General features: G+C 48.7%; 1 protein-coding gene across 1 annotated transcript; it reads right to left on the minus strand.

The window, feature by feature from the left end:
• Positions 1-6,771: 6,771 nt before the first annotated feature.
• Positions 6,772-26,614, minus strand: LOC132587741 (uncharacterized). The gene is made up of 4 exons (XM_060260097.1): positions 26,522-26,614; positions 20,667-20,704; positions 14,541-14,607; positions 6,772-8,136 (listed from the first exon to the last, which is right to left on the minus strand). Exons 1-4 carry the CDS (start codon positions 26,595-26,597, stop codon positions 6,914-6,916), a joined length of 1,404 nt encoding a protein of 467 aa, XP_060116080.1. The 5' UTR covers positions 26,598-26,614; the 3' UTR covers positions 6,772-6,913.
• Positions 26,615-26,908: the final 294 nt, after the last annotated feature.

Genomic DNA, 26,908 nt, shown 5'->3' on the forward strand with positions numbered 1-26,908 from the left:
AAGAGACCTGAGTTCTAATTTGTGAAAAACCCTAGGTAAGGGCAAGGCTGCCTCGGTCTCAGTCTAACATGCCCAGGAAGTTTGCAATGGCCACAAATAAGAACTATAGCACTCAGCTCACTTTTTAAAAAAGCATTCAGGAAGGCATATATGTATAGATAAGACAAACTGGAGAACCGGTAGAAACTGAAAGAGTGTTTAAGATAACTTTCTTGCACAGAACAAAGTTCGAGTCTAAATGCAAACGGCTGTCTGGTCTTGACATTCCCATAGCAACCCAACCCACAGTTTTGGAGTACGACTTCACACCGGGTTGCTTGACAAGCAAGATTTAAGACAAGCAAGATTTAAGTTTTATCCCTCCCAGGTATAAGCTTTCATGTGCCTGCTTACTTTTTCACACAAAAGCTCATACCTTGAATAAGAACATAAGATAAGCCATGCTGGATGAGGCCACTGGCCCATCCAGTCCAACACTTTGTGTCACATAAGAACATAAGAGAAGCCCTGTTGGATCAGGCCAATGGCCCCTCCAGTCCAACACTCTGTGTCACATAAGAGAAGCCCTGTTGGATCAGGCCAATGGCCCCTCCAGTCCAACGCGCTGTGTCACATAAGAGAAGCCCTGTTGGATCAGGCCAGTGGCCCCTCCAGTCCAACACTCTGTGTCACATAAGAACATAAGAGAAGCCCTGTTGGATCAGGCCAATGGGCCCTCCAGTCCAACACTCTGTGTCACGTAAGAACATAAGAGAAGCCCTGTTGGATCAGGCCAATGGCCCATCCAGTCCAACACTCTGTGTCACATAAGAGAAGCCCTGTTGGATCAGGCCAATGGCCCATCCAGTCCAACACTCTGTGTCACATAAGAGAAGCCATTTTGGATCAGGCCAACGGCCCATCCAGTCCAACACTCTGAATCACATAAGAACATAAGAGAAGCCATGTTGGATCAGGCCAACGGCCCATCCAGTCCAACACTCTGTGTCACATAAGAACATAAGAGAAGCCTTGTTGGATCAGGCCAATGGCCCATCCAGTCCAACATTCTGTGTCACATAAGAACAGAAGAGAAGCCCTGTTGGATCAGGCCAATGGCCCATCCAGTCCAACACTCTGTGCCATACAGTGGCCAAAAAAATTACACACACACAGACACACACACATATATACACACACACACATACACATATATATACACACTGTGGCTAATAGCCACTGATGGACCTCTGCTCCATATTTTTATCTAACCGTCTCTTGAAGCTGGCTATGCTTGTAGCCACCACCACCTCCTGTGGCAGTGAATTCCACATGTTAATCACCCTCTGGGTGAAGAAGTACTTCCTTTTATCTGCTTTAACCCGACTGCTCAGCAATTTCATTGAATGTCCACAAGTTCTTGCATTGTGAGAAAGAGAGAAAAGTACTTCTTTCTCTACTTTCTCCATCCCATGCATAATCTTGTCAACCTCTATCATGTCAACCCGCAGTCAACGTTTCTCCAAGCTAAGGAGCCCAAAGCGTTTCAACCTTTCTTCATAGGGAAAGTGTTCCAACCCTTTAATCATTCTAGTTGCCCTTTTCTGCACTTTCCCCAATGCTATTACTCTGCATTTAAGGACCCCTCAACAAGACCCCGATCGGAAGATGGGAGGGGTGTTGCAAGAGAGGGAGCCCGAAGGTGTTGCAAAGAAGGGGTGTGCCCTTTGCATCCTGACCTCCCCCTCTTTGCAATGCCCCTCCCACCTTGAGACCTCAGGGGTCTCCATGACTGCTTCTGTCTGACCAAGGAGGCTTTGTCTCTCTCTCATACTCCCGAAGCCTTGTGGATCTTTAAGATGATACTGAACACAACTCTTGCTCTGGGTGCTGTTTTTCCTTCCAGCCCTATAATGCACTGCAGAGGCTCTCTGCTGTGACGCAAACTGGGACATGGATTGTGTAAATTGTTCCATGGGGGGTGGGGTGGGGGTGGAGGGCCAGAATGCCCTTTCTATCTAGCCTGTTAGGGATGCCATCCTCCAGGTGGGACCTGGGGTTCCCCTAGATTTACACGTCATCTCCAGACTGCAGAGATCAGTTCCCCTGGAGAAAATGGCTGCTAGGGAGGATGGACTGTGCGGTCCCCAGGCTCCAGCCCCAAATCCCCAGGAGTTTCCCAACTTCAGTCTGGCAACCCCCCCTCCCTCCCCCATGGCTGGAGGGCACCTGGCAGCCCCACCTAAAGTAGGCGACACATCTTTACTGTTTAAAGGCAAACTGCTTAATGGCTGCTTCCTCTCTTGCAGACAAACAAAGGGTTGCAGAACATGCAAGCAACTGCGCAGAACATCAACGCATTTCTTCAAGCAACATCTTGATTGGCCAACAGAAGGGTTACAAGACCATTTTGTTTTACTGATAACGGTAAAAAGGTAGTCCCCTGTGCAAGCACCGGTCATTTCCGACTCTGGGGTGACGTTGCTTTCACAACGTTTTCACGGCAGACTTTTTACGGGGCGGTTTGCCATTGCCTTCCCCAGTCGTCTACACTCCCCCCCCCCCCCCAGCAAGCTGGGGACTCATTTTACCGACCTCGGAAGGATGGAAGGCTGAGTCAACCTCGAGCTGGCTACCTGAAAACCCAACTTCTGCCGGGGATCGAACTCAGGTCGTGAGCAGAGCTTGGACTGCAGGACTGCAGCTGACCACTCTGCGCCACGGGGCTCTTCATTTTACTAATACCTCCCACAACTTTTCCCAGTCTAACTGAAGTCTACCTTAACTGGTTACAAGGTTAGCTAGGTAATTTCCTGCTTACTAACAACAACAGTTAACTCTGCAATGACTGAAGGCACAAGCAACTTGTAAATACCCCAACAGGTCTCCATTCCTACTTGTTCTGGATGAAGGGCGCTGGAACCCTCGAAAGTGCAGACCCCAAATATCGTGTTGGTCTCTCAGGTGCTGCTGGGCTTGATTCTTCCTCTTCTGCTCCAGACCCAAACAGCTCCAAGACACACCACCTGCAGAGGAAAACAAACATCACCCCACCCCACCCCAATGTTACCTGCCACTGTTGTTCCAGAGGCTTCTGCGTCCAGCCCTGAAGACGCTATTTCTGGAGCACTTTAGAGACAGGAGGCCGTTCCAGTCAAGACAAGAGCCCCGGAACAGGTGCTGCTGACAAGCGGTCTGCCGGAAGTCGTGCGGGACCACGGCACAAAAAGCAGGGCCGCTGCCTTGTTGCTGGGGGAGAAGATCTCATTCCGCCTTTCCAGCGCAGCTTTCTTCCTAGGACCAACCCATCCGGTAGTGTTTCATCTATCCTCTGCCTTCATTGTCCCGCTCTGGGCTTGCCACTGTGCTCCGTGAGATGATTAGACCGCTCCAGATTAGACTACTGTAGCGTGGTCTGCAAAGGGCTGCCTTTGAAGGCACTTCAGAAACCTCGGGCAGTCCACAATGTGGCCGCTACACTGCTGACGGGGTTGCTCTGGTCAGCACATAAAACGTTGACACTTCGGCACCTGCGCTGGCTTCCGGTCAGTTTCCACTGCCAATTCAAAGTGTTGGTTTCGATCCCCGAAGCCATAAATGGCCTGGGATGAGACCAACTTACCTGCGTGGCCACCTCTCCCAGTATGACCCCCTCTCCCCCCTTGCCTCCTTCGATCATCGTCACAGGGCCTCCTACAGGTTCCTGGCCCCCAAACTGGGGGTTGACAGGGCCTATTTGGCAGCTGCCCCCTTTTTCTGGAACCAGCCCCCGGGGGGTGTTTAGGCTCAGGGATCTCCCAGCATTCTGTGGGACGCGCAAGGCTGCTTTGTTTCATGCAGCCTTTGATCAACGTTATTGACCGGGAGTGGGAGACTGGCCACGATCCTTCAGATTGGCCTGTTGTTTAAGTGGATGCTTTAATTGGCTTTATTGTATTATACTTATTTGTTTTGTATTTGAGTTTATTCAGGGGTCGTTTTGTAGAAAAAGAGGTGGTGGAGCTCATCCAGGGATTGTTATGCAGCTGCACCTACTATTCAATGGACAAGGAGGTGAAACTCTCAGAAGGAGGAACTCTCAGAAAGGTTCAGGAGCTGTGCTCCTGTGAGCTCCCACTGAATCTGAGGCCGGAGTTTATTGCATGTTAAATGTTGTAAGCAGTCCAGAGTTCCCTGTGGGAAAAGGGTGCAGGGCATTAACCAACCAACCAACTAAATGAATCCATTTTCCATTCCCACATTGTCCACGACTGCTTCATGTATTGCACAGTTAATTTACCGGGTGTGGGGGGGTGTTGTTTTGCTTTTGCTTCAATGAACAGGGCTGATTTCTGCAATACAAATCCACAGGGCTTTTCTTGGTAGCAGGAACTCCTTTGCACTTAGGCCACATCCCCTGATGTAGCCAATCCTCCTGGAGCTTACAGTAGGCCCTGTAAGAAGAGCCCTCTAAGCTCTTGGAGGATTGGCTACATCCGGGGTGTGTGGCCTAATATGCAAAGGAGCACCTGCTAGAATTCCGTCCCTGGGCCACACACTCCTGATGTAGCCAATCCTCCTGCAGCTTGCAGCAGGCCCTGGAAGAAGAGCCCTGTAAGCTCTTGGAGGATTGGCTACATCCGGGGTGTGTGGCCTAATATGCAAAGGAGTTCTTGCTACACGCACAAAAAAAGCCCTGCAAATTCCTCACATTCCCACAAGGGCTTTGGACCACCTGTGCGCTGAGAGTTCCAGGCTTCTCAGGCACCAGAAGTCCAATCCTGATCGTTCCCAAGATGTCTATAGAGAAGGGACTTGTGCTTCCCCTTCCCTGGAGCCATTTTGCCATACCTGCTCAGGGAATGCAGCATTTGCCCCGCGGGGAAACTTAGATGTCGTTATACGCGCTTTCCCCCGTGCAGCAATCAGCAGCCGCCGGCGCTCGTTTCCAGATCAGGAAAACAACACGGCGGAGAAAGCATAAACACCTTCTCCCTGCGTGCTCCCAGCCTGCTCCCCCCCAACTCCCAGCACACGTAAGGTCCTCCAGGGTCCTTACGGTAGCCACAAGGAGGACTGTGTACCAGGTCAGCCTGCAACGATCAGCAGCAAGACTGGCCCTTTCGGTTCCTGGTTGGCTGCTACCCTGATGCCCAGAGGCAAGTTGAGCCGAGCCCCAAAAAGCAGTGCAGGGGCTGTCCACGAGCACCAACAATGGCCACGCATGCTGGGTCACCCATCACCTCCTCCTGCGTCACTGCTGGCTGGAAAGAGGCCGAACGGCCCCGTGGGAATTCCAGTCTGGAGGTTCCTTTCGGCTCAGCTTGCACCCGGGATGTTTTAACATCTGGGTCTGTCCCAGCAGTGATGACCACAGACACAGATACAGGTGACTTCCCTCCCCAAAGGACAGAAAATGTTCGTGGAGGATGGGCCTATCAACATGTCAGAAAAGGCAAGAGGGGAGCCTCCACCTTCAACAGCTGGGCAGCTCTGGTCCCCAGGGAGACAAGGGAGAGCTAATCCTGCTGGGACCACTTGTGAACTTTCTAGAAGTTCTAGCTACCTGCTGGGAGTAGAATCTTTGACTCAGATGGGGATAGAGTTGCCAAGTTCAATGCAAGAAATATCTGGGGACTTTGGGGGCGGAGCCAGGAGACACTGGAGTGGACTGAGTATCAAGGTCGTGACAAGCATAACAGAACTCCAAAGGGAGTTCCTGCCATCACATTTAAAGGGACCGCGCACCTTTTAAATGCCTTCCCTCCGTTGGAAATAATGAAGGATCGGGGCACCTCCTTTGGGGGCTCATAGAATTGGACCCCCTGGTCCAATCCTTTTGAAACTTGGAGGGCATTTTGGGGAGAGGCACTGAATGCTATGCTGAAAATTTGGTGCCTCCAGCTCAAAAACCAGGCCCTCCCAGAGCCCCAAATACCCACAGATCAATTCTCCATTATACCCTATGGGAATCGGTCTCCATAGGGAATAATGAAGTGCCCAGCGGACATTCCGCCCCCTGCTTTCTGATGACCCTGAAGTGGGGAGAGGGCCTCCAAACCAAGGGATCCCCTGCCCTCATCTGGGGATTGGCAACCCAAGATGGGGAGGTGCAGTGGCTCAGTGCTTGGCATGCAGAAGGGCCCAGATTCACACCCGGGCATCTGAATGCATTAGGCAGGAGGTGATGTGCCAGATTCCTACCTGGGGCCCTAGAGAGCTGGTGCCAGTCTGAATAGATGCCTCTGATTCAGCAGAAGGCAGCTTCAAGCGTGTGATGACAGGACTCTGATGCCTTCACATGGTTGAGGCCAACCTAGGAGGTAGCCTCACCCAGGGGTGGCCAAACTGTGGCTTGGGAGCCACAGGTGGCTCTTTCACACATTTTGTGTGGCTCTTGAAGCCCCCACTGCCCCGTCGGGCCACTTAGAGAAGGCATTTGTTTCTTTAAATCACTTCTACAAGCCAAGCCAGCCAGAGTCTTGGTGAATGCATTTAAAGTTAAAAGTTGCTTTCTTTCCACCTCTCACTTCCTCGCCCTCCCCCCGTCTGTTTGTTTTCTTTCCACCTACCTTCCTTCCTGCCTTGTGGCTCTTAAATATCTGATGTCATGTTTTGCGGCTCTCAAACATCTGACATTTATTCTACGTGGCTCTTACATTAAGCAAGTTTGGCCACCCCTGCTCAAACGCAAGACTTTTCTCCAACAATCTTTAACGATGTGCTTCAGTAATTTACACAAACGAAGTGTAAATTCCAACTATAAGTCTCTCAGAGATCAGTTCAACCGGAGGATGAAAAATGAAAGAGAGGTTTTTATTTATAAATAAAACATTTAATTCCAGACCTGGAAATGCCTACAACGCCCAGGTGGGCTGTAACAAAGGGGTCTCTGATCAGACGTACGTTCGATGAGAAACAGTCACACTGCCAAGGACCAGACGGATCTTTCTTCTTAATGGACTCTCTTTCCCTTCGCCTTCATGGCTTGGTTCATGAGCTCCATGTCTTCCTTCAGCAACTGCTTTAGGGCTCTTTTGCTCTGAGCTTCTTGACTGTTACAGAAAACGCTCTTGATGGCATGGAGGACCCCCAGGGCTCTCTCGACGATGTCCTCCGCCACTTTTTTATGGGCCGTGTTCTTTGTGAATGAAGTCAGATGGGGACTAAAACCATACAGCAAGTTAATGAACGCTTTTAGCTTTCCCATTTCCTCTTGAGCGTCTTCGGCCTTTTCGGCGAGAGGCTCAGGAGGAGGTGATACCGGATGGACAATAATGGTCGGTGCAGGTAAAGGTTCTGGCGCAGGTGTGGGCGGGAGGAGGATCTCCTCCTCTCGTGCAGGTGGGGGGGTGGAAGGCAAGACCGGGTGCTCCTCTTGAAGCTTCTTCTCTGCTTTTTCCGTTAACTCCAGAGCCTCTTTGATGTAGGTTTCTGCTGTCTGAATGTACTTGTAGAGGTTTCGATCTTCTTTCACAAAGGAAGGGGTGCTCTTTAGGGTTTCGATCAGATTTGCAATCAAGCCCAAGATATCTCCTGCAGCTGGTTTCTCCTTCGGCGCCTTACCAGCTTTGCTTTCCGGATGCTCCGCTTTTTTAGTGAAGGTATCGAGTATCCCATTCAGTTTTTTAACATTTTCCAGAGACTGCTCCAGATTCGATAAGGCTCCGTTGGTCAGCTGATCAAAGTTCTTGACGCTTTTCTTGGTCGTCGTCTTTTCTAAAACGAGGGAAACACTAACCAACGGTTCTTCTCTGGTGGTCTGATCAATATGCAGAAGTACAGGTTCACCTGTGGCATTTTTAATTTCTATAACGTGTGCTGGGCTGGCAGGGGTAATTGGGTTGGTCACGACAACCGTTTCTGACGTCTCCGATTCTTCCTTAGGTGTTGGGCTCAGGCTGACCTCAACGGTGTGAACCATTTCTGGCTGGGAAGGCTCTGGAGCGGTTGTCATGACTACCGGTGGTTCTAGGACGGTTGTCACAACCGCCGGTGGTTCGGTTGGCAGGGCGATGGTCGGTAGGAGGATGGTGTGGATGGGGTGTTGTGCTTTCACTGTTGGGATGTCTTGCACCATGTCTTGCAGGACGCCCACAAGGTCATGCAACGTTTTTTCTTCCTCCTTGGCTTCTGCCTTTTCCTTGGCTTCCGCCTCTTCTTCTGATTGGGAATTGTCTGTAAAACATAGATCCTAGAATCATAGAGCTGGAAAGAACCTCCAGGGTCATCTAGTCCAACCCCTGCACAATGCAGGAAATTCACAAAAACCTCCCCCTAAATTCACAGGATCCTCATAGCTGCCCGATGGCCATCTAGCCTCTGTTGAAAAACCTCCAAGGAAGGAGAGCCCACCACCTCCTGAGGAGGAAGCCTGTTCCACTGAGGAACCGCTCTAACGGTCAGGGAGTTCTTCCTAATGTTGAGCCGGAAACTCTTCTGATTTAATTTCAACCCACTGGTGCTCCAGCCCTTTAATCATTCTAGTTGCCCTTTCTGGAGAAAGTCCAGAAAAGGGCAACTAGAATGATTAAAGGGCTGGAGCACTTTCCCTATGAAGAAAGGTTGAAACGCTTGGGGCTCTTCAGCTTGGAGAAACGTCGACTGCGGGGTGACATGACAGAGGTTTACAAGATAATGCATGGTATGGAGAAAGTAGAGAAAGAAGTACTTTTCTCCCTTTCTCACAATACAAGAACTCGTGGGCATTCGATGAAATTGCTGGGCAGACGGGTTAAAACGGATAAAAGGAAGTACTTCTTCACCCAAAGGGTGATTAACATGCGGAATTCACTGCCACAGGAGGTGGTGGTGGCCAAAAGCATAGCCAGCTTCAAGAGGGGTTTAGATAAAAATATGGAGCACAGGTCCATCAGTGGCTATTAGCCACAGTGTGTGTGTATGTATAAAATTTTTTGCCACTGTGTGACACAAAGTGTTGGACTGGATGGGCCGTTGGCCTGATCCAACATGGCTTCTCTTATGTTCTTATGTGACACAGAGTGTTGGACTGGATGGGCCACTGGCCTGATCCAACATGGCTTCTCTGATGTTCTTATGTGACACAGAGTGTTGGACTGGAAGGGCCACTGGTCTGATCCAACATGGCTTCTCTTATGTTCTTATGTGACACAGAGTGTTGGATTGGATGGGCCATTGGCCTGATCCAACATGGCTTCTCTTATGTTCTTATGTGACACAGAGTGTTGGACTGGATGGGCCATTGGCCTGATCCAACATGGCTTCTCTTATGTTCTTCTGTGACACAGAGTGCTGGACTGGAGGGGCCATTGGCCTGATCCAACATGGCTTCTCTTATGTTCTTATGTGACACAGAGTGTTGGACTGGATGGGCCATTGGCCTGATCCAACATGGCTTCTCTTATGTTCTTATGTGACACAGAGTGTTGGACTGGATGGGCCACTGGTCTGATCCAACATGGCTTCTCTTATGTTCTTATGTGACACAGAGTGTTGGACTGGATGGGCCGTTGGCCTGATCCAACATGGCTTCTCTTATGTTCTTATGTGATTCAGAGTGTTGGACTGGATGGGCCGTTGGCCTGATCCAACATGGCTTCTCTTATGTTCTTATGGTTCTGGTCCGACCTTCTGGGGCCACAGAAAACAATTCCACACCCTCCTCTAGACAGCCCTTCATGTCCTTGAAAAAGGTGACCCTATCACCTCTCAGCCGCCTCCTCTCCAGGCTAAACATGCCCAGCTCCTTCATCCTTTCCTCATAGGACTTGGTCTCCAGACCCCTCACCATCTTCGTCGCCCTTCTGGGAAGCCAAGAAAGCCAAGCCCTCTTGAAAGCCAAGAGCATGTGCCATCTCCTGCGGCCTGGGGCGGTGGGGGGGGGGGGGGCGCAATGCATGACTCATTAATTAAAATTGGAAAAAGTGATTTTCCCCTTACCCTAATTAATCCTCCCCGCAACTGCTTTAGCTTCGAAGCGGCCAGAAGTTTACGGCATCCTGAATGGGATTTAGCCAGGGGATGCAGTCCTGTGGGAATTGTCTCATCGTGTTCCCAGTAACCTTTCCCGTTTCTCATATTTCCCCTGACTGGTTTGTCCGCTCCTTGCAGGGGGAAGCTCTCCAGAGAGGCGTAGCTCATTCTAGGCCCATCCTTCCTTTCAGCCTCTGAGCTTCTTCATTGGGTTGGAGGTGTGAATCCCACCACACCCAATTTCTTTGCCAAGCCTATTTCCTCGCCAATGGCCATTCTCCCCAGAAGTGGGAATAAGACTGCACTCCCATTTCCAGGGGAGGGGTGGTGCCTTAACCAGCCCGTTAAAAACCCCATGGGACAGGAAACCCACCCGTGGCACATTTCCTGTGAAGCTTGGAAAGGGAGTGTCCTAATCTGAGTGCATTAGAATTTCTTTATTCTGGAAGCTGTTTGCAAGTCCACCTCTGTTCTTGCACTCAATCTCGCCCTCTCTTTCTTTCAGCCTCACCCCTCCTTTCTGGCGATCCTTGGGTCCTTTAATCAGCAGTCTGAAGCCCTTCTCTTTCTAAATAAAATTGGTTCCACCACCACCACCACCCCAAACCCTGACTACCTTGGTCACTCTGTGAAAATCACAGCTGCAACCAATGTCCCCTCAAAGCTGAGTTAGTGAGCTAGCTCACAGATTTTTAGCCTCCAGCTCACAGAGTTTTGTCTTCACTCAGGAAGGAGGGCCCCTGAGCACACTAATGGGTGCAGGAGCTCACCACTTGAATGCCAGCAGTTCACAAAGTAGGATTTTTGCTCACAAGACTCTGCAGCTTAGAGGGAACATAGGCTCCAGTCTGGGGTGTATTTGTATGCGGCCAAAAGAATGCAAAAAAGGAGAACAGAGATTGACCTGTCGAGCTCCTTAAAGGACTGCAAGGAGACAGGCTGGTGGCAGCAACTGGAGGGTGCTTTGTGCGGGCGCATCCCGCTTATTAGCAACCACAGCTCGGTGAAGACTGAGACAGGCGGGTAGCAAGCTGGAGCTCCCTCTGCACCCCCCTCCCCACCTGTATCTGACCCAATCACAACAACCCCTCGCTGGCATGGGCACCCTCCTCTGCAAGAGGCTCTTCCCTTTTTTCTGTAACCGCTGTTCACCTGCCTGGAGTGCTGCACAGATCCTGGAAGGCGAGAAGCACGGCTAGTGACTACTGGGCCTTTAGTTCTCTCTTTAAAAAAAAATTCAGAACCATTTTTTTTAGCATATTGGGAGTCTCTGAGTATGCAGAAATCCCTCTCTTGTCTCTCTTAAATGCCCCCCCCCAGCTACACCAAACTGGTGTAGAGATTAAGAGGGCAGACTCTTATCTTGGATTCCCCACTCCTCCACTTGCACCTGCTGGAATGGTCTTGGGTCAGCCATAGCTCTGGCAGAGGTTGTCCTTGAAAGGGCAGCTGCTGTGAGAGCCCTCTCAGCCCCACCCACCTCACGGGGTGTCCGTTGTGGGGCAGGAAGGTAAAGGAGATTGTGAGCCGCTCTGAGACTCTTCGGAGTGGAGAGCGGGATATAAATCCAATATCTTCATCTTCCTCACAGGGTGTCTGTTGTGGGGCAGGAAGGTAAAGGAGATTGTGAGCCGCTCTGAGACTCTTCGGAGTGGAGAGCGGGATATAAATCCAATATCTTCATCTCCCTCACAGGGTGTCTGTTGTGGGGCAGGAAGGTAAAGGAGATTGTGAGCCACTCTGAGACTCTGAAATTCAGAGTGAAGGGTGGGATATAAATCTGCGGTCTTCTTCTCCTTGTCCACGGACAGTCCTGATTTAATGTCCTGCTGATAAGAAGGACCATCAACGTTGCTGTTTAGAAGGAACAATAATGAGCTAATCCAGGTCCCAAAAACATTCTCCTCAACCTTCAATAGGGCCACATTGAATCTCCTTACCCCAGTTTAGTACCTGCAAGTATTTATTTCTGTTTAGTTCACAAGGAGAATTGCAAAGGCCAAACAGGGCAGTGCGACTGAAGGCATCCGGTCTTGGAGAGAAGGCGAGGAAGCTGAAGGGAGGGGTGTGGTCTTCCGACGCATAGAAGAAGGGGGGGGGAGAGTGGAGCAGGAGGGAGGGAGGAGGAGCAGGAAAGTCCAGCAGGGAAATGCGGCTGTGCAGTGGAGGTGGCCCAGCTGCAGCCCAAAGCTGGAACAAGCCACTTCCCAGAACTTCCACGGAAGGGAGGCACTCTCTGAGGGAAAGGTCTCTGGCTGGGGGGTTTTCAGTTTGGAATTTATTCCTTGCCCAGAGTGGGAAAGCAAGGAATGGCCATCAGGAGCTCATTTGCATATTAGGCCACACCACATGGCCTTGGATCACATGACTGCCACATGGCCAGCCCAGGGCTCCGGCAGAAAAAAAAGCCCTGCCGCCGCTACGTTACCTAAACAAGTTCCCTACAGAGAGGAATCAAGTACCTTAAATGGGGTCCCCCTCTTGTTCTTCTGCTCTTAGGATCACAGGTAAGACCCAAAAGTGTCCCCTGAAAAAAGAGCAATCATTGGTATCTTCCTTCTTGCCAACAGTCTGGCTTGGGTAGGATCCAAGAAGTTCCCTGAGGCAACGTTCCCTTTACTTAGTCCTGCCCGCTAACCACACGCCCTGACCCAAGGCCATTCCAGCAGCTGCAAGTGGAGGAGTGGGGAATCAAAGCTGGTTCTCCCAGATAAGAGAGCTCTGGCTGACCCAAGGCCATTTCAGCAGCTTGCAAGTGTCGGAGTGGGGAATCCAACCGGGTTCTCCCAGATAAGAGAGCTCTGGCTGACCCAAGGTCATTCCAGCAGCTGCGAGTGGAGGAGTGGGGAATCAAACCCGGTTCTCCCAGATAAGAGAGCTCTGGCTGACCCAAGGCCATTCCAGCAGTTGCAAGTGGAGGAGGGGGGAATCAAAGCCGGTTCTCCCAGATAAGAGAGCTCTGGCTGACCCAAGGCCATTCCAGCAGTTGCAAGTGGAGGAGTGGGGAATCCAACTCGGTTCTCCCAGATAATAGAGCTCTGGCTGACCCAAGGCCATTCCAGCAGCTGCAAGTGGAGGAGTGGGGAATCAAACCCGGTTCTCCCAGATAAGAGAGCTCTGGCTGACCCAAGGCCATTCCAGCAGTTGCAAGTGGAGGAGTGGGGAATCCAACTCGGTTCTCCCAGATAATAGAGCTCTGGCTGACCCAAGGCCATTCCAGCAGCTGCAAGTGGAGGAGTGGGGAATCAAACCCGGTTCTCCCAGATAAGAGTCTGCACACTTAACCACTACACCAAACTGGGATCACCATAAATCAGCTATGACCTGACAGCAAGAAAAAAATCGGCCAAACAAAAATCTATGTTTAAGATGTGCCTGTAGCCAGCTGACCACTCGGCTGACTCTCGTGATGCTCCATGTGGTCTCCTACCCCCACCTAGGTGTATCCCAGAAGAATGGTCCATGAATTACATTAAAACCACTAGAAACATGGTATAAAGATATAAAGAAGGGTCACCGAAGATCCGCGTATCTGGCAAATATTACTGTGTACAAACTTAGATCAGCATTTCCAGCTCTGCGGTTTCAGACCATGCCAACAGAATGTCTCCTGGGGCGATACTCTAAAACACCTCAGGAACAGCATATTTGTCTATGCAAAACTTCTGTGGAGGACCTCTTCCATCATGTTATGGTTTGCCCACTGTATTCAGAACCTAGACGCACGTTTCTGACTGAAATAACAGATCAATTGTATATGGCTTCTAATAAGGATTAACTAATATTTCTGTTGTCAGATGTTGCCTCTACGGTCTCTTATAAGGTAGCACTTTTTGCTTTGGCTGCTAGGAAAATCAGGGCAACGGCAGTACCCAGGTAGACAGTAAAATGATGTGGTTAACTGGACAATTAGAGCCTGATTATGGAATCACGGGGACGCTGTATGTAACATGGGAATAATCTAAATCTGAATGTGTTAATTTTAGAGTCCTTGACTGCTTTTAACTTGTAAATTGCTGCAATCGTAATGGCCAATGGCTTTGTGCAATAAATGTTACTACTACGCTAGAAACATGATGTCCTGTATAAGAGGCTTAACAGATGCACCTTAACAGAAGGGGGGAAAGGGCAGAACTAAGGCAAACGCCACAGAGGACTAATTCAGCCCCCATGATGCAAGCAGGGCTGCCCCACTGAAGCTCAGCACATTACACCTCTTGTTTTGGACCCATGGAAACAAATACATGGGTCCGTCGTCCCACCAATTGGCTCCTTGTACTTCCAAGAAGAAGAATTGCAGATTTATACCTCGCCCTTCTCTCTGAATCACAGACTCAGAGTGGCTTACAATCTCCCATACCTTCTCCCCCAACAACAGACACCCTGTGAGGTGGGTGGGGCTGAGAGGGCTCTCACAGCAGCTGCCCTTTCAAGGACAACCTCTGCCAGAGCTCTGGCTGACCTAAGGCCATGCTAGCAGATGCAAGTGGAGGAGTGGGGAATCAAACCCGGTTCTCCCAGATAAGAGTCCATGCACTTAACCACTATACCAAACTGGCTCCCACTAAAGGCCCTTAAGTGCCAGAAGCTTCATAGCTGATATGGAAAGGTGAAAGGAGAATTCTTACCCTGATCCTTGGGGCTTTCTTCTGTATTTGATGAAATCTGCACGGCCGCAGTCGGGCGCATGGATATCTGAAAAGGAAAATGCCTTGCTCAGGGAAGCAGCCAGTTTCTCATCACTTGGCATATATCTAAATTAAGTTTAAAAATTAAAATAAATAGTACCAGGGCAAAATAAATTACATCCAAATGAGAAGAAAATCAAAACTATGGCCATGTTTTAGAGAGCTCATTTACAAGTGCCCAGCACAAAGATTAATATATTTTCCCTCTGCAGGGTGAATATGGGATGGTTTACATTCAGATGAAGACTCCATGTAGCTTTTGGCTCATTCATAGAATCATCGAGTTGGAAGGGACCTCCAGGGTCATCCAATCCAACCCCCTGCACAATGCAGGAAACTCACAAACACCTCCCCCTAAATTCACAGGATCTTCATTGCTGTCAGATGGCCATCTAGCCTCTGTTGAAAAACCTCCAAGGAAGGAGAGCTCATCACCTCCCAAGGAGGAAGCCTGTTCCACTGAGGAATCGCTCTAACTGTCAGGAAGTTCTTCCTAATGTTGAGCTGGAAACTCTGTTGATTTAATTTCAACCCACTGGTTCTGGTCCTAACTTCCGGGGCGATGGAAAACAATTCCACACCATCCTCTATATGACATCCCTTCAAGTACTTGAAGATGGTGATCATATCACCTCTCAGCCATCTCCTCTCCAGGCTAAACATCCCCATCTCCATCAACCTTTCCTCATAGGACTTGGTCTCTAGACCCCTCACCATCTTCGTCGCTCTCCTCTGGACCCGTTCCAGCTTGTCTATATCCTTCCTAAAATGTGGTGCCCAAAACTAAATACAATACTCCAGGTGAGGTCTTACCAGAGCAGAGTAAAGCGATACCATCACATCACGTGATCTGGACACTAGACTTCTGTTGATAAAGCCCAAAACTGCATTTGCCTTTTTAGCCACTGCATCACACTGTTGACTCATGTTCAGCGTATGATCCACTAAGACCCCTTGATCCTTTTTGCACATACTACTGCTAAGACAAGTCTCCCCCATCCTATAACTATGCACTGGATTTTTCCTACCTAAACACAGAATTTTACATTTATCCCTGTTAAAATTCATGTTATTGATTTTAGCCCAGTTTTCCAGCCTGTCAAGGTCATCCTGGATCCTATTTCTGTCTTCTTCTGTGTTTGCAACCCCTCCCAATTTAGTATCAACTGCAAATTTAATAACCATTCCTTCTATTCCTTCATCCAAATCATTGATAAAGATGTCGAACAAAACAGGTCCCAGGACAGATCCTTGAGGCACTCCACTTGTCACTCCTCTCCAAGAGGATGAGGAACCATTCACAAGCACTCTTTGGGTGCGATCTGTCAACCAGTTACAGATCCACCTAACGGTAACAGGATCCAAACCACATTTTACCAACTTGTCAACAAGGATAGTATGTGGAACCTTATCAAAAGCCTTACTGAAATCAAGTTAAATGATGTCTACAGCATTCCCCTGATCCAGCAAGGTAGTCACTTTCTCAAAAACAGAGATCAGGTTAGTTTGACACGACTTGTTCTTGAGAAAATCATGCTGGCTCTTAGCAATCACATCCATTCTTTCTAAATCTTCCAGGACTGACTGTTTGATGATTTGTTCTAAAACTTTTCCAGGTAGACGTCAAGCTGACAGGTCGATAGTTACCCGGATAGTCTTTTTTCCCCTTCTTGAAGATGGGGACAACATTTGCACGCCTCCAATCTTCCAGCACCTCTCCTGTTCTCCAAGAATTCTCAAAAATAATAGCCAGAGGCTCAGAAATTACATCCGCAAGCTCTTTTAGAACCTTTGGATGCAATTCATCTGGCCCTGAGGACTTAGTTTCATTTAAAGAAACTAGGTGTTTATGTACTACCCCTAGGCTGATCCTAGGTTGGAACTTCATACCTTCCTTATATGTTCTGTTTTTGCCATGTTGAGCACCGTTTCCCTTAGAAGAGAAGACTGAGGAAAAGTAGGAATTGAGCAGTTCCGCCCTCTCTTCATCACCTGTTACAATTTCACTTTCTTGCCCTCGCAATGGGCCTACCGTGTCCTTGCTCTTTTTCTTACTTTGAACATAAGAAAAGAACCCCTTTTTGTTGTTTTTAGCATCCTTGGCCAGCCTAAGCTCCTACCGAGCTTCAGCTTTCCTAAAAGCCTAAAAGCTTCATCCACTTCCAGTACAGAACTGCTCTGTCAGTTGTTTGCTAGCAAGCTTCAATTAGCTATTCAGGCTCTGAGCTCCCTATTGCCAGTCATCAACCAGCACCAAGAACAGAGTTACTATAAATAAATCCAAAACGTTAATCAACATGGCCTCATATTAGGATCCTGATGCCTTCCTAAAAGGTTCCAGCAATTCGCATTCCATAATTGTACCCTGCTTTCTATGGCAGAGCAAAGCAAGAAGGGTAAAGAGCATGACAGTGTTTCCCTCCAGTCCCAACCAGCGTTCCCTCTAAGTTGAGTTAGTGCGAGCTAGCTCACAGCCTCCAGCTCACACATTTTTTGTCTTAGCTCAGGAAAAACAGCCCCAGAGCACAATAATTTATGCAGGTAGCTCATGAAGTAGAATTTTTGCGCACAAGCCTGCAGCTTAGAGGGAACAGTGGTCCCAACCAATTTGTAACCTCCCTTTAGTCTCAATGAGAAAGGGGGGGGGGGTCTGTGAATTAAGCAGCTGAAAGAAAACAGGAATCTTCTGACTCGTCTGCTGGGTCAGGCCTGCAGAGGCTATTTCCACCTTCTAGCCTTGCCCAGGTGAAAGTGGTTTGTGGAGCTGGGAGAGGCAGAACCTGCAGTAGAAGGCAAGGGGAGAGACAGTTTCCTGGGGCTTCAGTGAGTGCAGGCAGACAATCCATCCTCCCCCAGTGTCTGCCTCTCCCAAGTCCAGCTGCACAAGCACATCTGGCCTGGCTGAGTCTAGACAGAGTGAGATGCAAACTATTCCCCTCTAACTTTGCCTACAGACAGTTCCATTGCCCTCCAACAACTTGCCCAGACGGGCTTGAACTTGAAACTTCCTGAGAGTGGCTTTGTGAAAGATCAGCGTGGTAGGCCTTTTCCATCCCAGGATGGTTTTAAACCACTGAATATATGTGGGGGAATAATTTCAGACAGCATCCTGTCTATCCACTGCCCCATTTTAATTCCCAAGAAGCTCAGGGTGGTACACATGGCTTGCCTGTCCTCCATTTTCTTATCACAACAACCCTCCAAGGTACGTCCAGCTGAGAATAACTTCCCAAAGTTATCCAGTGAGCTTCATGGCTGAATACTGGTTGGACCCTAGATCTGTGAGGTCGTAATCCCAAACTCTAACACCACTACATCCCTCTCACACCCACCTTTCACCAACAAGATTTTCAAGGTATAAGCATTCGAGAGTCAAAGCAATGGACAAAGGGAGTTCTGTTTGACAAAAGCTCAGACCCCAAAATTCTTGCTGGTCTATAAGGTGTTACTGGGCCTGAGTTCTGCACATAAAAACATAAGAATATAAGAGAAGCCATGTTGGATCAGGTCAATGGCCCATCCAGTCCAACACTCTGTGTCACACAGTGGCCATAAAAACCAAGTGCCATCAGGAGGTCCATCAGTGGGACCAGGACACTAGAAGCCCTTCCACTGTTTCTCCCCCCAAGCACCAAGAATACAGAGCATCACTGCCCTAGACAGAGAGTTCCAACAATAAGCTGCGGCTAATAGCCACTGATGGACCTCTGCTCCATATGCTTATCCAATCCCCTCTTGAAGCTGTCTACGCTTGTAGCCACCACCACCTCCTGTGGCAGTGAATTCCACATGTTAATCACCCTTTGGGTGAAGAAGTATTTCCTTTTATCAGTTCTAACCCAACTGCTCAGCAATTTCATGGAGTGCCCACAAGTTCTTGTATGGTGAGAAAGGGAGAAAAGGACTTCATTCTCTGTCTTCTCTATCCCATGCAGAATCTTGTAAACCTCTATCATGTCACCCCACAGTCGACATTTCTCCAAGCTAACGAGCCCCAAGTGTTTTAACCTTTCTTCATAGGGAAAGTGTTCCAACCCTTTAATCATTCTAGCTGCCCTTTTCTGCACTTTTTCCAATGCTATGATATCCTTTTTTGAGGTGCAGTGACCAGAATTGTACAGAGTATTCCAGATGAGGCCGCACCTACCCTTTGAAGAAGAAGAATTGCAGATTTATAACCCGTCCTTCTCTCTTAATCAGAGGCTCAGAGCAGCTTACAATCTCCTATATCGTCTCCCCCCACAACAAACACCCTGTGAGATGGGTAGGGCTGAAAGGGCTCTCACAGCAGCTGCCCTTTCAAGGACAACTTCTGTGATAGCTATGGCTCACCCAAGGCCATTCCAGCAGCTGCAAGTGGAGGAATGGGGAATCAAATCCAGTTCTCCCAGATAAGAGTCCACGCACTTCACCACTACACCAAACTGAAGCTATCACTCAGCTCTCAGCACTGTCTAAAGCAGTGGTCTTTAACCCATGATGCAAGACCCTCCGGTGGGTCACAATAGGGTTGCCGGGTCCGACTCAGGAAATATCTGGGGACTCTGGGGGTGGAGCCAGGAGACTTTGGGGGTGGAGCCAGGAGCCAGGGTGTAACAAGCATGGTTGAACTCCAAAGGGAGTTCTGACCATCACATTTAACAGGAAGTGTTTCCTTTAAATGACTTCCTTCCATTGGAAGCCGCCTCGGTGGGGAGGGCGGGATATAAATCAAATAAAATGAAATGAAATGAAATAATGGAGGATGGGGCACTTTCTTCTGGGGCTCACAGAACTGGAACCCCTGGTCCAATTTTTTTTTGAAACTTGGGGGGGAAGGGGATTTGAGGAGAGAAACCAGATGCAGAAAATTTGCTCCCTCTACCTCAAAAGACAGCCCCCCCCTGCCCCAGATACCCATGGATTGATTCTCCATTATACCCTATGGGGACCAGTCTCCACAGAGTATAATGGAGTGCCCAGTGGGCATTTCCTTCCCCACCCTGCGTTCTGATAATCCTGAACTGGGGGGGGGACCTCCAAACCAGGGGATCCCCAGCCCCCACGGGGAATGGCAGCCCTAGGCACAAGCCTTTTCAGAGCTGCCGGGTTTTGGAAGGATCTCTTGCAAGTGTGCGTGCATCAAGAGCAACAGCCCCATATTACCTCCCTTTGTTTGCGTGCATGCATATGGCCTAGGACCTGCCTACCTTAGGGACCATCTCTTCCCATATGTTCCCCAGAGAGTACTGTGATCTGGCTCTCAAAATCTCCTTGTAATCCCCGGGCCAAAGGATGCCCGGTTGAAGTCAACCAGGGACAGGGCCTTTTCAATCACAGCCCCTTGCTGGTGGAACCAGTTACCGGAAGAGGTCAGGGCCCTGCGGGATATTGGACAGTTCCGCAGGGCCTGTAAGACAGTCCTCTTCCGGTTGGCCTATAACTGACCGCTACCAAAATACCAAAATACTGAAGGAAGTCTATAGATAGCACACTGTTGGACTGATGTATTGATTTTAATGTTTTAATTATGTATATTGCTATTGTATTTTAAAATTTGAATTTTACTGTTACTGTTATGTTGTGAGCCACCCTGAGCCCGCTTCGGTGGGGTAGGGCGGGATATAAATCAAATAAATAAATAAGCAGATGGACAAGGTGCGGCAGAAAAGGTTTTTTCATATTGACTCGTTCCTCACGACTATACATCTCCTGGTTCCTTCCTGTCCCCGCCTCTCTTGGTCCACTGCCCATGGTTCCGGCCTCAGAACGAGTGAGGTCCCAACTCTGGCTCTGCCTGCTCAAGCATCACATGACTTCCTGTCAATGACTTCCCGTCTGCCCCCAAAGTCTTACTGGTCTCTAATGTGCGTCTGGACTCAGATCCCACTCTCCTGCTGGAGGTCAACACGGCTGCCCCTTAAAGCATCTTATCAAGAAATTACTTCCTCTTCATTACACTGGCAGAGACAAATGAGCACTAAAATCCACTTTTGCCTTCAATCCTGCTCAGAAAACGCCTTGCATTAAACTAGACAACTTAAGAAAGATAACCCAGTTCCGAGTTCTTAAAAATAAAAAAGGTACCTGCAATACTTTAACATTTTCGTAAGTATGCTGCACACCTAAAAACAGAGAGAAAGAGAGAATATCAGAAACTGTCACACAGCATAATATTCTGAATTAACTTTACATTGGGTGAGGCAGACAGAGGGTAGCTCCCGGCATTTCATATTTCATATCCAGTGTAAGCCTTTGAGATGGAGAGACACAAAAATTCTCACAAACTGCACATTTTTGGCACCTGCTGTGAAACAGGTTTGCAGGTCTCCAGGGCACCTCTGCCAAACTCTCAAAATACTGACAGATAAATTGCAATCTCAACAGTTGTGCTGCCCACAAAGCCACAAGAAAATCACAACTAAACTGACAACCTGCAGAATTCAGTAGCGTTCTCCAAGAACGGAACAAGAATAATGGTTTGTACCACCGAGTTGTTTTGAAATATGAAAAAAAAAAAATTTTCAGGTCGCAACATCCTCACGTTGGACTTTCCAAGCAGAAATAAAATAAACAAAATTCGAAGCAAAGTTTTATAAACACTGGAGCACCCGTGGTTTGGTTTTGGGTTTTTTTGCAGTAAAAAAAAAGAATAGATCTATTTTGTCACAGTGCCCTTATACATTTCTTCAGAAAGGTCTATAAGAATACAAATAAAAACAAGAGCATGTGAAAAGTGCATAAATATATACAGAGCCAAACAGGTATACACCGTACACTGCCAAAGGAACTTTGTATGCCTTTTAAAAATTGTTTCCATGAGATCCGGGCAGAACACAAATTCCATCCAAGTAAATAAAATAATAAATAACATGAGCTTTGGTCTTCAATTTCATTTTATATCTTTTCCAAGTATGCTTAAAAGATACAAAAGGCTTAGGATTTTGAAAAGTAATGTGATTTGTTCTGTAATCTCAAGGCCTCTGGCAAATTTTGGAGCCACAGAACAACCATTTTGGTTTGGTTAAATACTCAGCAGAAAGGTCTTGGGGAATGATACAAAAACAGGCTGGTGTAAAACAGTCTCTTTTAAAAAAAGAAAATCCATTCACACGGAGTTGGCAGGAAACACTCACAGACAACAGCAGCTGTCAGTGAACAAATTATCTCATTTCATCCTGTAAAGGGTGCAATATATAGCAGCACCTAGAGCAGGGGCGGCCAAACTTGCTTAATGTAAGACCCACGGAATAAACATCAAATGTTTGAGAGCCACAAAACAAGAACAAAGATTACACATCTGTCTTTACTAAAACTCTTAATACTTTATTTGCACACAAAGATAAAATACTTATGTATGCATTTTATGACATGACCAAACTAGGATACTTAAAAAAAAAAAACAAGCTGGGAGTAACAGGCCCCAAAAGACCAGCATAGGGAAAGGTTAGGGAATTATTTTTTTGTGCCAGTGGGAGAAGGAAACACACATGTACCATATAAATCACTGACCACCGTTCGCATCATAATGCATTTTTCTTTGCTTTGACACCAAGGCAGCAAAGGGTAAGCAGTTTATAATCTTTTAAACTTTCCCCCAAAACTGTTACAAAACAACAGATTATGTTGGAAGGACAGACTGGTGGGAGACCTCCTCCTCCTTCCTTGTACAGAAAGCTGATGTATGCCATGAAACAGCAAACAAGGTCTTACAAAATAACAGGAAGGAGCCTTGTTTCTGAAAACAAACAGCACCTTTAAACTTTTTAGGATGATTAAAGAAGGAACAAAACTGTGCCACTCCTAAACCAAAAATGACTTTCTCCTAATGGAAACTGCGCTGCCATTCAACTGAAGTGGTGTAAAGCTTCCTGGTTTTCATTTCCCTTACTTAACCCTGAAAATATTGTGCAAGCAGACAAGTTCTGTAGGCAACATATGCTTAAATCACCACCTTCAGACAGATCACCAGCCCTTTTTCTTCCTTGATGTGGTTTTGTCAGCCTAAACTAAACTGCGACAGGAAAGCATGGCTTTTATTTATTGCACTTATTCAAACTGTTTATCTTGCTTCTCCGTGAGGATCAAAACAGCTTATAAAACTACACAGAACATATCATTTATCAAAATTACGCAGAAATAATTAAGCTGGAATGGGGTGGGGAATCACAACAGACCAAGCCAAAGTTCAACATGTAGAAGAGTGGGCATTACTGAATTCCAAAACAGCAAAAAAACCCCAAAGAATTTCTTCAGAAAGTCATCCCTGAAAGCAATGTTCCCTCTAAGCTGCAGAGTCTTGTGAGCAAAAATTCTATTTTGTGAGCAACTGGAAGGCCTTGAATTCAGCAGCAGCTCACAGGAGCAGTTCTTGAACTTTTCTGAGGGTTCCCCCTCCACCTCCCCACCTATCTACCTTTTGCATTGAATAGCAGGTGCAGCAGCATAACAACCCCTGGATGAGCTCCACCACCTATTTTTCTACAAAATGAATGCCCCCTGGCTACTGGCATTTAAAGTTGTGAGCTTACTGCATCAATTATTGTGCTCTGGGGTCATCCTTCCTAAGCGAAGACAAAAACGTGTGAGCTGGAGGCTAAAAATCTGTGAGCTAGCTCCCACAGCCTCAGCTTAGAGGGAACACTGCCTGAAAGGTAGCCAGCTAAAGTTACATTAAAATCAGGGTAAATCCACAAATAGCAACTCAACCAAAAGCACAATGGGACAGAACATTCCTTCATCTGGAAACTAACAGCAAGGGAGGCAGGCAAATCCCACAGAGAGAGAGAGAGAGAATGCCACAAATGAGGAAGTCACTTTGAAGTAGGTCAAAACAAACGGGAAGTTGATCTGCATCTTTTAGCGCTGGGCAGGGCATATTTCTAGGATGGAAAACCACCGCCTTCCCAAGATTGCCCTGTATGGCGAACTCTCCACCAGCCATCGAAATAGAGGGGCACCAAAGAAGAGGTACAAGGACTCCTTGAAGAAATCCCTTGGCACCTGTCGCATCAACCATCACCAGTGGTCTGACCTAGCCTCAGATCGCAAAGCATGGAGGCACACCATCCACCAGGCTGTCTCTTCCTTTGAGAACGCACGCATAGCTGGTCTTGAGGACAAAAGGAGATTGAGGAAGAATCGCACTGCTACAGCACCAACCCCAAATCAGACTTTTCCCTGCAGCCACTGTGGCCGGATCTGCCTGTCCCGCATTGGTCTTGTCAGCCACCAGCGAGCCTGCAGCAGACGTGGACTACTGCACCCTTCTTAAATCTTCGTTCGCGAAGTCAAGCCGAGAGAGAGCACAGGGATCACAGGGTTACTTGTCCCATGAGCCATCAACGCTGGCTGCAGTGCTGGGGAACTGCTGGAGTTTCTGAATAGGTCTTCAAAGACAGCCTCAACACACAGCATTTCACAGTAAATCAGAACAGTGTGGTTCATCTCAAAGGTCTAATTTTTCCCCCAGTAAGGGAATCCACGTGGGAATCCAAATACAGAGCAGCAAAAGTCTTCATCTTGTCCACACACAGCATCAGTTTGTTCAGCCTGCCTCTGCCTCCAGGTACCTGTTTGTCCCCAAATGCGCCCCGTTTGACTAAGAGGCAAAGGGGAAAGAGCTGAATGTTACCAGAATGGTAGCGGCCAAAGTGAAGGCACCAGACCCCAACAGCCACTGGCTTCATGAAGGTATCAAGAAGCACACAGGACAAAACAGGAGCCTGCAGTACAGGTTAAACTGAAACCTTGATCTCTACCTAGGAGCAGAACTAATGTAATCCTGTGCCCCCTGCTATACTGCCAATAGATCTGGACGGATGAACAGGATAGCACTTGTTCTCTCTCTCAAAATATAGGCTGTTGATTACATCCTGACTTGGACAGTTCAGGCAAGCCCAATCTTATCACATCTCAGAAGCTAACCAGGGCCAACCCTGGCAAGTATTTGGATGGGAGATATTCACTCTCATGCCAGACTCACCTTGTGAATGTGAAGCACAGTGCTGTGAAAAAGCGGAAAGTGTACTTATTGAGATTTTTGAAGCCGGAAAAAGCTTATGTGCGAAACGGGACATTAAGCCGGTTTTGCCTGTAGCTGTACAGGTTGAGTGGAATTAAAAAAAAAACTGGATGTCACTTGGAATTTATATTACTACCTTTGGTGGAATATTACAAACGTGTCAATTGTAATTTTGTCCTTTTGAAGTAATACCTGTGTGCCTGGGCACACTTTGAGAAGTAAAATTCTATTATTACATTGGAGAACTTTTGTGCATCACTGGAGTATTTGTTTGACATCGTGAAGAGGCATTTGCACACAGAGCCTTTGGAGTTTTAGTTTCGAACATCCAGGTGGAGCCTGCAGAGCACCTGGAATTGCAGGAAATCTCCAGACTACGGAGCACTGTTCCCCTGGAGAAAATGGCTGCTTTGGAAGGTAGGCTCTACGTAGGGTCGCCAAGTTGCGGGTGGGGGAGCAAAGAGTTGCTAGATCCAGACGGGAAATTCCTGGAGATTTGGGGACGGAGCCTGGGTTGGGCAGGGACCTCAGCGGGGTGCAATGCCACAAAGCCCACCCTCCCAAAGCATCCCTTTTCTCCAGGGGAACCGCTCTCTGTCCCTTGGAAATGAGCTGTCATTCCAGGGGATCCCCAAGTCAATGTTCCCTCTAAGCTGTAGAGTCCTGTGAGCAAAAACGCTACTTTGTGAGCTACTGGCATGAAAGTGCATCGATTATTGTGCTCTGGGCTAAAACAAAAAGGTGTGGAAAAGGAAAGGTCCCCTGTGCAAGCACCAGTTGTTTCCGACTCTGGGGTGATGTTGCTTTCACAACGTTTTCACGGCAGACTTTTTACGGGGTGGTTTGCCATTGCCTTCCCCAGTCTTTTACACTTTCTCTCCAGCAAGCTGGGGACTCATTTTACCGACCTGGGAAGGATGGAAGGCTGAGTCAACCTCGAGCCAACTACCTGAAAACCCAGCTTCCGCCGGGGATCGAACTCAGGTCGTGAGCAGAGCTTAGGACTGCAGTACTGCAGCTTTAACACTGGCTGGAGGCTAAAAATCTGTGAGCCGGCTCACGCTCACTCAGCTTAGAGGGGATACTGCCCCAAGTCCCACTTTGAGGTTGGCATCGCTATACATTGAGACCCTTCCACTCCACCCGCCCCCCAAGAAAACCCAACCCTCAGTTTGCAACCCTCGAAACGAATTCCTGTCGCCTGGAGACGGATGGTCCTTCCGGGAGATCTCCAGGTCCCTCCTGGAGACTGGCCAAAGTAACCCCCAGGCCATGGGGAGGCAGCCTGGCCCCTCTCAGCCAACCAGCCCATGACTCCCTCTGAGGGTTGCAAAGTACAATTCAAGAAACATCTGGGGACTTTGGGGGTGGAGCCAAGAGACTTTGGGGGTGGGGCCAGGAGACATTAGGGGTGGAACCAGGAGACTTTGGGGGGTGGAGCCAGGGGACATTAGGGGTGGAGCCAGGAGACTTTGGGGGGTGGAGCCAGGGGACATTAGGGGTGGAGCCAAGATGAAGGCTGTGACAAGCATAACTGAACTCCAAAGGGAGTTGTGGCCCTCACATTTAAAGGGACCGCACACCTTTTTCAATGCCTTCCTTCCATAGGAAATAATGAAGGATAGGGGCACCTTCTTTGGAGGCTCACAGAATTGGACCCCCTGGTCCAATCCTTTTGAAACTTGGAGGGCCTTTTGGGGAGAGGCACTGGATGCTATACTGAAAATTTGGTGCCTCTACCCCCCAAAACAGCCCCCCCAGAGCCCCAGATACCCGCAGATCAATTCTCCATGATTTCCTATGAAGATAAATCTCCATAGGGGATAAGACATTCCCTTCCCCTCTGCCGGCTTCCGGGCGACCCCGAGGCGGGGGGAGGCCTCCAGACCGGGGGACCCCCCCTCCCCCCCTCACTCACTCTGGGCCCGGGGGGCTCCCGGGTGGAGGAGGCCGAGCAGGGCCCAGAGCAGCAGGAGGCGGCGGCGCCGGCCCATGGAGGCGGCTCGCGGAGACTGGCGGCGGGAGAGAGAAGCAGCAGCAACCGTCGCCGCCCCCGCGCGCTTCCTTCCCCCCGCCCCTCCCCGCCCCTCGAAGGGCCTGCGCGGCCTAGCCCAGCCCCGGCCTCGCCTGGCCCCGCAGCCCGCCTCACAGGCGCCGCTCCCCGCTCCGCTTTCTGCGGCACTGCCGGCCTCCCGCTTCCCTTCCCTCCCCTCCCCTCCCTCAGCGGGCTTCAGGGCCGGCGCTGGGCCAGAGTCCAGCAGCGGATGTTATTGTGCTCTAGGGCCATTTTTCCTAAAACAAAAAT

This window comes from Heteronotia binoei, chromosome 19 (genome assembly GCF_032191835.1).
Source record: "Heteronotia binoei isolate CCM8104 ecotype False Entrance Well chromosome 19, APGP_CSIRO_Hbin_v1, whole genome shotgun sequence".
Classification (NCBI taxonomy): domain Eukaryota; kingdom Metazoa; phylum Chordata; class Lepidosauria; order Squamata; family Gekkonidae; genus Heteronotia; species Heteronotia binoei.

Excerpts from the sequence above, each read along its gene's own strand:
- LOC132587741 (XM_060260097.1), bottom strand. The coding sequence starts at position 26,597 with ATGGGCCGGCGCCGCCGCCTCCTGCTGCTCTGGGCCCTGCTCGGCCTC. Across the intron at positions 20,705-26,521 it reads GGGAGCCCCCCGGGCCCAGA|GTGTGCAGCATACTTACGAA; the intron begins GTGAGTGAGGGG and ends CTCTGTTTTTAG. Across the intron at positions 14,608-20,666 it reads AAAATGTTAAAGTATTGCAG|ATATCCATGCGCCCGACTGC; the intron begins GTACCTTTTTTA and ends TTTCCTTTTCAG.